Source organism: Epinephelus fuscoguttatus, linkage group LG9, assembly GCF_011397635.1.
Source record: "Epinephelus fuscoguttatus linkage group LG9, E.fuscoguttatus.final_Chr_v1".
NCBI classification, from domain to species: Eukaryota; Metazoa; Chordata; class Actinopteri; order Perciformes; family Serranidae; genus Epinephelus; species Epinephelus fuscoguttatus.
In genome coordinates this window covers 32,151,972-32,166,307 of record NC_064760.1, presented here as the reverse complement: position 1 = coordinate 32,166,307, position 14,336 = coordinate 32,151,972, and the positions used below count along the sequence as shown (strand labels likewise).

Sequence of the window (14,336 nt, the reverse complement as noted above, 5' to 3'; positions counted from 1 at the left end):
CCTAGCGGCCACAATACCCGCATTAGATACACTACACTGAGCTGACATCTAGCGGTCACTGATAGATACTACATCTGAAGACTGACGTTCTGTACTATGTGTCCTGACTTCTCCTCCAAGCTGCCGTGGGAAACGCCTGGAGAAACACAATTAAGTAAAGAAAATCTGTCACTATATATCGGTAAAATAGTGACTTAAATGTATCTTACTCCTATTCCGTTTGAATAAGGGGAGAAGAAAGTATAATCTCTATACAGCGCTCCTGACCACCACAGTTCAGCTTCCCTCCAGCATTTACGCACATGACCACCACAGTTCAGCTTCCTTGCAATATTTGAGATATAACCTGTCGCAAAAATGAGCTTATCTGAACCCCGGCTGTGACACAGGGAGTTCAATTAATCTTTAGGGACTGTTCTTTAGTTATCAGAGGAAGGGTATGTCTGGGGTGTGACTTCCGAAGCTGCAAATGTTTTGACTGGAGCCTCCTTCACTGACTGAGGGAAATTGCATGACCCTCCCTCCAGCATAAATGAGTTGTTAGATTTTTTAAAACATACTGTTTGATGTTTGGGGATTTAAAAAAGTTGAAGACAAAGTACAGGAGTTGGGAAAAAGCTTTGTTTTTCACTTATGTCATGCATGATGGTTAATTCATGCAGTTTTGTTTTGTTTTGTTTGTTTGTTTTTTGGCAAAATTTAAATGTAGAATAAAGTGATTTTAATTGAATAACACAGTGATTTGATAATGTTCATTTCCCTGACTGACATATTCATCCTATTATTTTGTTCAAGGACAGTTGGAAATTTGAAAATCCAACAATAATTTCTGTTTTTATAGGTTGAATCCGCTTTTACGTCTGGAACCTCCCATCTACAATGGCCTTCAGACGCGCCCTGGTTGAGGACTTGACTCAGATTAATCTGATCCCGTTTGATTAGGCAGTGGGAACCTCTCGCGACCACATGCCTTTGCTGACATCAACCCCAGCAAGATTCAAACCAGGTTCTGGCTATGATAGATGGTGTAATTATGGCCATTTTAAAGGAAAACATTCCACATTTTCTTTAAAAATCCATGGTAAAATAATTACAAAATACAGCCATTTAAAGTTGTATGCCTCTCCTCTAATCGAAAATAAAATACATAAGTTCCTCCCACAGCCTAAAAAAAATTGCACCACCCTTTCCCCCTCATAAATAATGATCAGTCCCTTAAATATTTTGATTTGGCCTCCTTACACCCTATCTATCTATTTAGAGTGGAATATGCAGAGAATTCATTTCAAATATTGCCTGTATCTTGCCTCCATGACCTAATATTCTTGTAAATACTAAACTTAAATGCTGTTCATTTTTCATTTGAAAGATTAATATCTACAGGATCCCTTTGCAAAAGTAACATCAAACCTTAACTGACAAAGAGTGCTGCTAGCTCATTCAAATTTATCCAGTGTGTAAAAGTGGAATAACTCCAAAGGAAAATTTGAGATACTGATTTTCTGATATTATAGCCTAAAACTAACCTTTTCTAAGTGGGTGACAAGATGGGGTTGGTGTTGTCTTAACTGTAAATCATACCAGTTGTAGTTCAACAATGCAAAGTCTTATACTGATTAAAGAAAAACAAATTTCAAGCCCAAACATTCAAATTTATTAACTCTTCTTGCATGATGGAATGGTAAAATAATTTCACACCACACTTGCAGGCCCTAAGTTAGACAGTTTTGTCAGTTATAAAGTTTTAAAAGATTTACTGATTTATCTTTATACATATCATACAGAGCAGCTCACACTGACAAAAGTACGCCAGACAAAATAGATGAGATGAGTGGGACACTTAAGTGTATGAAACCGACATCTGATATCATATCCCGTGACGTGTTTTGCTTCCCTGTCAGAAATGTCCAAAATAACACAACAAAACAAGACATGTACATGAAACTAAAGAAAGGCACCTCTGGCAAGAAAAAGTGTTGCAAAATTGTAATTATCCTTTAGTGTGTATTTACAAGTGTCAGTACTGATTAAATGCCTGTGAAATCAACATCAGCTATTAATAATATAGTACCATCTCAATATTAACAGCTGTTTTCCATCTAAGTGATTGTGAAAATGTTATTTTCTGATGACATTTCCTCATTCTGTGATTCTTATACAAACAACATGGTCCTTAAATATATCACAAGCTATCTACATTTAATATTAAAATACAATAAAGATAGTGAGAAAGCAGCATTGACATTTGGCAAGAATCTGTGATTCCCTCAGGCGATATATGTCTTGATCTTCTGTGAAATGGCTCCACAGCAGATCGGACACTTGATGAGTGACTCTGAACACTCGTTACAAGTGACCAGATGTCCACATGGAATAAAGACCATACAGATATCTCTGTCCATACATATTTTGCACTGTTTCTCCCTCTGCAGCTTCCGTAGTTTCTCCAGTGGGTCCTCATCTGGAAGACAGAGGGGGGCAAAAACATTAAAGTGTGTTTGCTCATATTTAAAAAGGGACATTTCAGCCTAAAATCAACAATACACATTTGTCCTCTTTCTTGTGGTGCTTTTTAAATCAGTCTAGATTGTTTTCGTGAGTTGCTGTGTGTTGGTGAAATCGGCCATCGAGATGGTGGCATTCGGCTTGTGGTGTTCCGAGTGCCAAAAAGGTACATCTGAGTACATCTAAAACTCAACAGCAATGCCTCTTTCCATGACCGTGTTACTCAAGATAATCCACTGACCTTGTTGTGAGTCGTTTCATGTAGGAACTACTTTCTGTCTACTCAACTACTCGCCAACTGTATCACCATGCAGATGGAAAAGTGCATCTACTTATGCACAAGAGGCTCATGACAGCACAAGATGTAAACATTAATGGCGTCCTCATCAGCTAAATTATAGCATTAGCTAGCTCAATGGTGCTGGGTGAACTAGCAGTAGATGTACGCTTCTTTCTTTGTGGTGATATGGTTGGTGGATATAGTTTGGTAGTAAGAAAATGGTTTCTACACAAAACTGTTCACAACATGGTCTGTGGATTATCTTGAGTAACTGGGTCATGATTTCTGGAAAGACACATTGCTGTTAAGTATTTTCAAATGTAGTTTTTTGGCACTTTGAGCACCACAAGCTGAGTGCCATCTAGTGCCATTATATTGGAGAGAAGGCAGACATTTCTACAGCCAATATCTCACACCAAAACAATCTAGATTGATAAATAGCACTACACGTAAGAGGAAAAAGATGTATTTTTGATTTTGTGACCTGTCCCTTTAAATCACTGCTGCTCAGGCTTTGTTTTATGTAGTAAACAACTGTATGTTTATTTTATGAACCTTGTTCAGCACACAAGAGGGTACATTACCTTGTGTCTTGGCAGCATCACTGTCTGGTGTGTTGTTAAGACAATCCTCGATAAGTGCTTCCAGGTTAGAGTAGCCTGAGCCCGTCCTACTCATTTTCTCCAAGATGGTCCTTTCCACAGCACTGGGCTCTAAACCCATCTCTATGGCCTTCTGAGCCATGGCGGACTGCAGCACCTCTGAAGACAGAGAGGAAACATCAGTGTACAAAACTATTTGTTATATTGAGGCACGTTACTCTAAACAGTTACCAGTATACTGTTTTTATGCGTCATTTGTGAGCACAGGAGATGTTATGAGTTACTCTTAAATCCTTTAAAAGTGGAGCGAAATTAAAAAATGCTGATGCTTACCATTCCCATGTCCTGAAAATCCATTCTGATGACTTGAAGCCTGGAAAAAAAAGACATGGTCATTGTTATTTTCAGAATACAAGTGACACAAAAGCCAGGCAACAACATCTTTGATTACTACTTTTCCCCACATAGCCCAAGGATGTGTATCTGTCCAGAAAACGACAAACATTACAGTACTAAGTACTACTATTTAAATATCGTAAGCATGTATTCTTTTTCAATTTGTCCACCCACAAACAAATTTCCCATTTGTGCCACAGGACCGTCTGCATTTCTGCAGTTTGCTGATAGCTTGACATCTTTCAGCTGTGTCTTCAAACAGGAATAAATGCTCATATGTGTATGGAGTTATTGGTTGCTGCAACTGTTCCTCCTGTCCATTGTTTTGGAACGGCATCAGTCCTTGTTATGTGTAAAAATGTATTAAAAAGTTCAACAGAAGCCACAAACTTTTTCAAGACAAAATTCCCTCCTCTAGCAAAGGACACTGCTTGCTGAGCCACGGCAGAGGGACAGTAACACATAGATGGAATGTGGTACTAAAAAAAACTATAATTTCGGAAGGTATCTACTGAACTTGATTTGTGCAATTCGGTTTGATGAAGTCTCACTGAAGTCGTTTTAATACAGAACCAGGGTTGTGGATTTTGGACTGAAAACACTTTCCAGTAATACTTTAAAAGTAAAGGCATGTGAACTTTGTTAAAGGACAGAACTGTCACCTTTAAATGGCTGGAAAATATTTAGTTCAGTTTTAGCCATATTTTGCATTTTAATATTTCAGAAAGAAGGTCACACCACTATAAGTACTATAAGTAATATTTCCTTTTATTCTGACACAATGCTGTCACAGCAATGCTTTAGCTGTCCTGGGACTTTATCGTGCACATGTGCCACTGGAGAACACAAGGTTAGAAACCAGGTTAAGCTCATCGTTGGCCAGGAATCAGACGTTACAAAATCAGACAAAGTCAACAAAAGCTGATTACTCAAAGTGATGTCTGGACTTTTTGAAGTTGGCTTGTATGAGGTTCTGATCCATCAATATATTACCAACAGGAGGTGGCAGTTGGCAAGCCTCCAGTATGGAGAAGCAGGCAGGAGTAGCGCCACAGAAGGTACAGCAATATACTGCTGTGGATGGGGGCAGCATCAAAATATATTTTAGCCACCTAAAAAAAAAAAATCAATAACAGTTTAAGTGTAAACTGATCTTGCTGTTAAACAATCCTTGCTGATGGGGAAATGAAGCAGTTATATCCATCCATGCTCTCTTCATAGCCACCAGAGTCCTTTGACAAAAACATTAATTTTACCTCACTGAACACAGGAGCTACAAGTCTACTGCTGCCCCGATCGGTTAGTTTGTGTTACTGTGTGACTTTGTTGTTTTAAAGGGTTAATTTGGATTCACCAAAGTCACAGAGACAGTGGTAGACTAGCGACTCCCATGTTCTGTGAGGTAAAATCACTGTTTTCATCAATGGAGCCTGGGTACTTGAGGAGAGCATTGATGGATATAACGGCTTCAGTTTCCCATCAGAGAGGGCTGTCTGACATCAAGGTAAAGTGGTGAAAATATTAGAGATATAGCGTACACTTAAACTGATATTGTTTTTTTAGGTGGCTAAAATATGTTTTGTACATCGCTATGGCTTCCGTGACGCTACTCCTGTCTGCTTCTCCAAACAGTGAGCACACTGACCACTGTCTACTGTTGGTAATACACTGGCCATGGATAAGTACCTCATATAGCCCCACTTAAAAAAAAAAAAAAAAAAAAATCAATACTATCCCTCTACGTGAATGTAAAAGCAAGGAATGTTTACAGCTCCATTTCGCCGTGGGTCTTGTAGCTGGATGCTGTTGATAAATTCCTGTCCTTTTTCTGCTAACAAGAAGCTGCATCTGAAAAACAAAAATAACTGTAATGAAACAAAATCATATGCCACAGCAAAAACAAAATCAAAAACTGTGTATATAAGTATGGATATACTGTGCATGGTTGCTCTTACCCAGGGTAGTGTTTGGCATGTTCTTCCCAAGGGTCTTCATCAGGCTGCCAGCCTTTCAAACCTCCACCACAGCGGAAACACACAACCCTATCTCCCGTCCCTGCAAGGGCACACACAATTTAAACTGGTTTTAATAAAATGCCTGAGCAGTCAATGAATTACAGCTTCTCAATGTTTATTGAGTCCCAAAATTATGCCCCCCTTGGTCCGGCATTTGTGCTCTACCTTCACTGTAGAAGCCAGCTCTGGCAAGCCTCTCAGGGTCAATGGGGTGCTGGACACCTGCAAAGCTACCAAGCCTCTCATCAAGACTCCCCATAGAGCCACGAGTGTTTGCATGTTGTCTGCTGCCGCTCTCCTCCTCCGTACCCCCCTGGAATGGGATGTTGCCTACATCATGCCCGAGGATGAAGAAGCAGTAGGGAAAATGCTTGGTGTGTTCTCCCCAGGCGGTGTCTCCTGCTTCCCAGCCACCCAGCATGCCACCACAGCAGAAACACTGCACGCGGTCGCTCTCTCCTAAGTAGTAGAGGCCAGCTTGGGCCAGATCTCGGGGACTCACAGGAGCAGTAGAGGGCCAAGAAGAGAAGGTCTGAAGCCGAGCCTCCTCACTCCTCATGTGAGGGGCCATTGGGTAGGTGGACTCATCGACCACCTCTCCTGTTCTCAAACGATATTCCATGTCTTCTGCATCTTCATTGTAGGTGGAGCCGTTAGTCAGTCTGGTGTCACAGCTTGGATTAAAATTGGTGCGGTGGGTGCAGCTGAGAAACCTGCATGATGGTGAAACCTGTAATAATGGAGTAAAGTGTGATTTAGCTATTTAGATATAGATGAAAAAAAGTTGATCATGTTTGTTTTTCATTACTACTCTAACTACCTCCTTATGCCTCTCTACAGGTGTGTCTCCCCTGCACCAGTTTTCCACAGTCTTGCGGCAGCTGAAACAGCGGACACGATCGGCCTGGCCAGTGAAGTAGAAGCCGGCTCGGGCTAGTCTTTCTGCTGATATCTGTTGGGCCAGGTTGGAGCCACGGAATGAGTCCAGGCGACTGTTCATCAGGGAAAAATCCGCCATGTGATCAGTCTCCAAATCGCTGTCTTGTCCGGGATCACACATGATAGAACTGGGCAGGAAGCTGCTGAGCGGACAAACTTGATGTACAGAATGTCTGCAGATAAAGAGGAGCAGAAAAAATGCTGCAGGTCTTAACATTTTGAAGTTACGTAAATGTCTACACAGGGTCAAATAATATCAGCGAAATCACTTCTTGCTACTCTGAGCATTCAACACAGGAAGAAGTAAACAAAGTAGCTAACAGCCTTGCATTACACTTTACCTCACAGGGTTGAAAACTACGCAAAAGTCAGACAATTCAATGGTTGAGTGGTTTTCTGTGTCTCACACCAAAGAGCAGATCAGCACTTTTAGACTCTTCGAGGGTGACTGTGCCTTTAAGAGAAGCAGCCAGACAAATCACATGGAGGTACTGAATATTCCATGTGAGGGATGGGCACCAGTGACAACGGCTCAGTGCACTGCAACACACTGTACTGCGAAGGGTGTATCCCCCTGCAGCCTGACAATACACACTAGGCTAAAAGGACAACAACACTCCTCCAGCCAAGCATAAAGTAATAATCAAACGGGGCTATTAAAACATGTAAGACATTGAACGTAAAGGATCAGCATTGCAGAGGTGTGGCGCAGGATTTTAGTGAGCAAAGGTGCACAGTGTGTGCTATGAACAAGTTCAATGATGTTGCAACACATCGTGGGAGGCAGACCACACCCCCACCTGTGCATATTTTCCCAGAGGGTGAAACTTGAGGGTTTTTTGGCATTGTGCTGCACTTCCTTGGAGGGTGCATGTGTGGCACTCATAATTGTGTGCTGTACTGAAGGTGTATCATACGCAGATTCAAGCCCAGAACAGGTGACACCTATCTTAAAAAAACAACTTCATTAAACTCATATATCTCAACACTTTAATCCCACGTCAGAAAGCAATGTCACGACTGAATGCTTCAGCTAAATTTACTATGTAACCACAATGGATCAGTTACATTATTGATTAAGCAAGTATTGCTCTACTACTACCTTTGGCATAGTATATACTTGCTTTATGGAAGGGAGCAGCTCCTGATCTTTGAACTACATTACCCGTCGACAATCTTTAGAAAACAATCACCAGATAAACAGCAAACTCAAATTATAACTTTGTGTTTCATGTGCAAACACATAAGGCAACATCTGGGGTATTTCTGAGTATCTGAGCTCGGTCAAAACTGTTTCGCACAAAGTTGGAAAATCATGGCGTCAGAGGTGTTTACCCATGTGATAGCAAGTCATAACATCGCTATAACACGTAGCGTTGCTATCTTCATTTAAATAGGTGGTTGGACTGTAACGACTGGCCCCGCAAACTCCAGAAATGTCTGGCAGCTTTACTTTCAACAATAGCGACACAACAGCCCCATAGTGCCTGGTATGTAAACACCGAATAAAGCAAACTGCTGCTTGCATCTGACAGCTGCCACCCAGCTAACTAGCTACACGCACTGCACTAACGTTAGCCCAGCAGTCTGACAAATGAAGCTTTAAAACGAGCTTAAAGTACTTTAATCATACAGTTATACAAGCAGTCGGTTTGGACTTTGACCCATGCCTTCGAGTTGTTTTGTTAAATTAGTAAACGGGACTGCGAAGATGTAACGTTAATCTAACCTATCGCTACAAACGTTAGCTAGCTACGTTAGCTTGGCTGCTGTACATAACGTTAGGTCAAAAAGTTACTTGATAAACTATCATTGCAAAACCTCAATAATTACCTTTTAATGCGGTCGGCTCTTCGGTTACTTAATTTCAGTCAGTCTGTGGTGTGAAGTCCGCCTCAGGGAGATTGCAATGATTAAAGGGAACTATTTATTTGACGTGACCTCGCTTCCAGGAAGTAGCCTCGCGTCACCAGGCTCTTCAAGCGAAGAGCCTGGTGGGTTTTTTTTTTTTTTTTTTTTAAATCCTTTATTAATAGACTTAAGATTGCATTACATTAAATGCAATTATAACAACGTATTGCAGAACATTGGATGTATATTCATAACAAGGCATTGTTGATTAACATGTTGCTATTCTGTAACATCCTTCAAAAAGACATTAATAACATGTAAAATGACATAACCAAAAGGAACATAAAATGGACCAAAAGGAACAGAAAGTAACTGATATGCTAAGAACATAAGAAGGAAAAGAAAACATGTACCAAGAATAAAGTGTACGAGGGAAAAACTATACCATATGCCGAACAGCCTCATCAGTTTTGTTACATGTCACACATTTAGATCATTCAATACATAGGATTTTACCAATTATTTGAGAGGTCTTAAAAGCTTTCTTGTTTTTGGTTATTTTGGAGACAGAAGCAAAGAGATATAGTAATTCGACACGAAATAAATTCCGGATCCTGTCTCACTCGCCCTGGTTCCGTTTCCTTACCAAAACGGCCACTAACGGCCCCAGACTACCAGGAAGTGAAAACGACGGGGGCCGATCAATGCGCTCTCGCTCGTGCGCATCCCAGCTGACCACTATTGTGACGTCAGGGGAGTTAGGGGTTTCGTGGGGTAAAAACCGTTCAGTGGGGGATTCCCAACGAAACCCCGAATTTAAAGGTTAAACAGTTTATGAGAAAGTCCCTCTTTTTACTTTACAATTTATCATTAACACACTGTCGCAGAATAGCGGATGTGGTGCTTATGTGGCAGAGTTTTGCTCATCTTTATTCCCAGAATGCAAAAACCCCCAAAAAACTTACGTACAGTTGCTCAGATCAGAGAGATGCATGCTTGAGTAGCAGTAGCCACCATTTTGTTTCTTCTCAGTACTCTGTGAACTACTTTATAGTTTCTACTCCACTATATTTAGCTTCCAGGAGAAACATACCTTTTAATCAATGTGCCTCCATATGACAGCTTGAAGACAAAAAAAACTATAAAGCTAATGAGATATGCATATGCAGTAATTAAATTACCCAACATAAATTGGCTAGAATCACTTCCACCTAAACACTAAAACACTGAAACTCCTGCTTACTTAGCATTCTTGATGTTAATGCCTGAGTGGTGTTGCATAACTAGAACTAGAACTAAAGCCGGAGTAATAATTTGAGCCATTAGTATGTAATATAATTCAGCAGAAATACACGAGTTATACATGAGAAAAGGTCAGTGTGGATGAGATGATGTGGATGTTTACATATAGGCTAGTTGATAAGAAATGACTTCATCGAAGATTTTAAGTGTTTTGAAACAGGATTGACCTTGTTAACCATTAAATCAAAGGTCACGGTCTATGAGACACAGATTACTTAAGCTTAAAACTGCGAAAGCATTTTTTTTTTTAAACAATAACATTATTTCAAATGGCAACATGAAAACAGTGTAAAGGAGTCACTCTTGGTCCTCTTGGTTTTACAGAGCTTAATAGCAAGATTGAAATCCACTGAGCTGGCCCAAGATGGTTTTTGGGTCATTCCCCCACCGTTTTCAGCCACACAAGGCTCTCAGCAAATGAGCTCCAAAAAACTGCTGTACACAACCTGCTTAGCACCAGACAGCAGACAGACAAAGTTAGTGACTGGCTGGTAAACATAGTGGAGCATTAACAGCTAAAGAGCCAGATATATCCCGCAGGACATGGCCAGAAATTATTAACATTTCCTGGATCCAATGCTTACATGTAAAATGATACACCCTAAATCGACTTTCTTATCAGGCTGAACACTTTTTATTTGGTCAATTTTGCAACGATTCAAACTTAAAAAGAAAAAGCTCATAAGAAAATAGGCGGCAGTGTTGGATAGACTGCACTTATTGTACGAGTGTTTTTGATCAGACATCTAAGGTCCGAGCAGGTTCACTGCCCCATGTGAGGAGCTGACAACGATACAATGCAGTCCAACTTTTCTCCATGACACCATCTCATCTTCCACCTGTTACACATCTGAAAGTGTCACACCAGGCCGCTCGGGGAGGACTGACTGGGATGAGAATTCTCATTATGTAACTTGCAATGGTGGGGATTCGAGCTGGAGCATGACCTGTAGGTCCATAAATAAATCATCCCTCCACAATCCTACGAAGTAGATTGCCCAGACCGCCCTTGGCTAGCTGGAGGGGGGTCTTCTCCTCCTTGTTCTCAATGTAGATGCTGGCCCCATGTTCCACCAGCATTTTGGCTGCTTCCACTCGCTCCTCATCGCACGCCAGGTGGCTGGTAACAAAAAAATGCATGAGGAATTGTCAGTGTAAAAATGCCTTTTGCTTTTTAATTTTTTTGGTGTTTAAAGCACCACAAATTAAAACCCATTTACCTCCATTACATTAGGGCAGACGTACAAATCTCCAAGACTGATATCTCAAATTTAAAACGAATAAACCAAACCCACCTGGATAACTGAATATTACTAAAGGAAGTAAGAAAACATGTTTTAAATTTGGGTGAATCAAATTTTAAGGGTTTGTGTTTATTCATTTCAGCCTACACTATTCAGCTGCACATGTATGTTTGTACCAGCAGCCACAATGGTGTATAAGACAAATACTTATTCACACATACAGTGCTGTGTTGCCCTGTGAGTCCTGGATGTTGGTTGAGGCACTCTGTTTGAGAAGCAGCTGGATGAGCCGGTAGTTTCCCTTGGAAGACGCTCTGTGCAGGGGAGTGGACTGATACTTATCAGTGACATTGGGGTCTGCTCCGTTTTCCAACAACAGCAGGGCAATCTATAAAGAGGGAAAGCCATGTTACTCACAAGTCACTGGAGCGAAACCAACTTCTCACCAACTTCCCATTCACGAGACATTCACGCTTTCAGATCCTGTCCTGTTGGTTCCGGTGTGGCATGCCACGGTTCATGAGTGAAAGTCCGTGGAAATGATGTATTTTTTTTCCAGTAAATGCATTTCTAATTTAGATGTCCTTATATGTACGTATGTTCTCACCCTCTGCAGTGGTGAAGTATGTACAGCAATTTTCTGTTTTCCAATCCAATCCTATACTAAATACTAACAACTGTAACAATATAGTATATATACTGTGTAGTTAGTGTACAAGAAATATATGTACTGTACGGTTGTGTACTAGTGGGAAATGTTTCAATACACACCCTGACAAACACCAGTCAATGTGCCCATTAAACTTCACAAAGAGAAAATTATTTAAAATGTGTACCATGTAGAATTTTCCTTAAAACAGCAACAACAAAAAATGTATAGACTTATACAAAGCCACTGGAAGTCTGTGGCAGTGCATTTATCTGCAGAAACTCTGCCCTCTGCCTGTAAGTATGAAATACACATGCAGCTGAACAGCAAAACAAATACAAGACTAAACTGGTTGGCATTTGGACAAGATAATATTAATGTTAGTCCAAAATTATTAAACCATATGTCGCAGATTAAATTGTTCTCTGGAATAAAACTGTAAAGATAAACTTCTTCACTTTCTTAATGTGTGCCTACACACATACTTCCTTAACAATTGATGATATCAAATACACACATTTTAACTCCTTTTACCTCAGTACAAGAAAGTAATGACATGCTCACTTCAGTGTGGTGATAAGCTGGTCCACAGTTTGCTAATGCATGGTTGGGGAAATGTCTTAATTAAAAACTTCTGACTAATGTGGGATTACAGAGTAAATGGTAGGGAGAACCCCTGTGAGTTTTAATGGACTTCCCCAAAAAAGTAGCCTCAGGTTCAGATTCAGAACCAATAATACTACTGCTATGACAGAATAATGCAACCAATTCTGAGATAGTGCTGTTGCTCTCTCAAAAATCGAAATCAAAATGAATAAATAAATTCAAAATCATCCATCCATCCATCCATCCATCCATCCATCCATACCAACAATTACTTTTGGAATTTATTTCTCTGCTGATTTTTTATTTGATTAATTGTATGGTTGATATAACAACAACAACAACAACAGAAAACTGTTAAAAAGTCCATCACGGTTTCCTTTAGCCCACAGTAATGTCATCAAGTGTCTTGATTGTTTGATTGACTGTCCAAAATCCATATATTTAATTAAATATGATGATAAAACAAGGAAAGGCTTCCAATTTGCATTTTTAAGAAGCTAAAACTGCAAAATGTTTCTTAAAATATGACTTAAATAATCAACTGATTGTGAAAATAATTTCCAACTACATTTCAGTTGTTTGAATAATCGCTTAATCAACTATCCATTGTATTCTAAAAAAAAAAAAATGACTCAATATATTTATAAAGAATAGATCTAGATACTGAAAATATAACTCTACTAAATGTAATTATTAATAACATTTAATTCCAACTATATGTATAAAGCTACTTGAAGGACAAATTTGAGATTATAAGCATGTAGCACAGTTGTGTGGCATGTACATGTAGGCTACATCAAACTATCAGCCAGACTTACTGCAACCTGACAACCTTACCTCATATCTGTCTTTAGAGGCAGCATAGTGCAAAGGGGTACATCCATTTTGATTAACTGAATTCAGCTGAGCTCCTTTAGATATCAGAGATCGTACTATGGCTTCTCTGCCTGCAGATGCTGCAATGTGAAGAGGGGTCCATGAAGCCTGCGAAGTAACACATCACATGGGGTCATCACAAAACAAATTAACTGCTGTCTGTTCATATGCTAGATCAAACTGATGTCTATCTATCCATCCATCCATCCATCCATCATGTGGCATCATTATAACACTGCAATAGCCCCATAACACTGCAATAGTCCTATTACATCAAATCAAATGTCAGTACATTTTCCACATTTACATAAAAACCTTTATTTTAATGGCTTTTGTATGTGCAATCTTCTTTGGTGCAAGGAGTGAAAGAGGTAGCTGCAGAGGTAGCTGCAGTATTAGGACTACATTATATTGTAGGGTGCACCTGTCTGCTCCTGTCTCCCCTCTACCACCTTAGAGGACTCAAACACTGCATAAAACATTTAACAAAATTCAGTTTCAGAATAATTAGGCCTACGTCATCTTGCAGATTCACTTCAACCCCCAGGTCAAGCAGAAACTCCACAATGTTGGTGTGTCCAGCAGAACAAGCCCAGTGCAGGGCGGTCCTACGGTCCTGAAATTACAGAGACATTGGTGGAAAAAGTGGAAACCTTCACTTAGCATTTGTCATTACTTCAAGGTGTCATTATTTCAAGCTGTCATTATTACAAGCTTTCTTACCTGGTCCGTTTTGCATGCAAGCGTTTTATCTGACAGAATGCACTGTTTTAATTCCTCAAACTGTCCCATGTAAGCAAAATTACAGACCTCCACGTTTGATACAGATCCCTCCATTGTTAAATATAATGTAAATGTCAAACAAATGTTACAGCAGCTAGCGAAGCTGGGGTGCTCAGGAGTTTATTCGTTTCAAGTTTGAACCATAGACTGTTTTAAACAGGGGAGCAATGACTCAGGAAATTATGGACTCCACTTCCGCCCGGCTGTGTTTCCTCTTCAAAAATAAAATACTATCAGTGGCATCACCTGACAGTGAGACTGATTTGCCACGTCATTTTATTTACATTT

The 14,336-nt window shown here is 40.0% G+C and overlaps 2 protein-coding genes across 2 annotated transcripts; both read right to left on the bottom strand.

Annotated features, from left to right (window-relative positions):
- Positions 1 to 1,642: 1,642 nt before the first annotated feature.
- On the bottom strand, positions 1,643 to 8,750 carry LOC125894584 (X-linked inhibitor of apoptosis). The gene is made up of 8 exons (XM_049586086.1): positions 8,571 to 8,750; positions 6,619 to 6,910; positions 5,964 to 6,528; positions 5,739 to 5,838; positions 5,553 to 5,631; positions 3,721 to 3,760; positions 3,370 to 3,546; positions 1,643 to 2,461 (listed from the first exon to the last, which is right to left on the bottom strand). The coding sequence occupies exons 2-8, from the start codon at positions 6,856 to 6,858 to the stop codon at positions 2,268 to 2,270; spliced, it is 1,395 nt and encodes a 464-aa protein (XP_049442043.1). The 5' UTR covers positions 6,859 to 6,910; positions 8,571 to 8,750; the 3' UTR covers positions 1,643 to 2,267.
- Positions 8,751 to 10,496: 1,746 nt separating this feature from the next.
- Positions 10,497 to 14,223, bottom strand: psmd10 (proteasome 26S subunit, non-ATPase 10). The gene is made up of 5 exons (XM_049586088.1): positions 13,989 to 14,223; positions 13,783 to 13,881; positions 13,227 to 13,373; positions 11,356 to 11,522; positions 10,497 to 11,010 (listed from the first exon to the last, which is right to left on the bottom strand). Exons 1-5 carry the CDS (start codon positions 14,100 to 14,102, stop codon positions 10,857 to 10,859), a joined length of 681 nt encoding a protein of 226 aa, XP_049442045.1. The 5' UTR covers positions 14,103 to 14,223; the 3' UTR covers positions 10,497 to 10,856.
- Between the last annotated feature and the right edge of the window lie 113 nt (positions 14,224 to 14,336).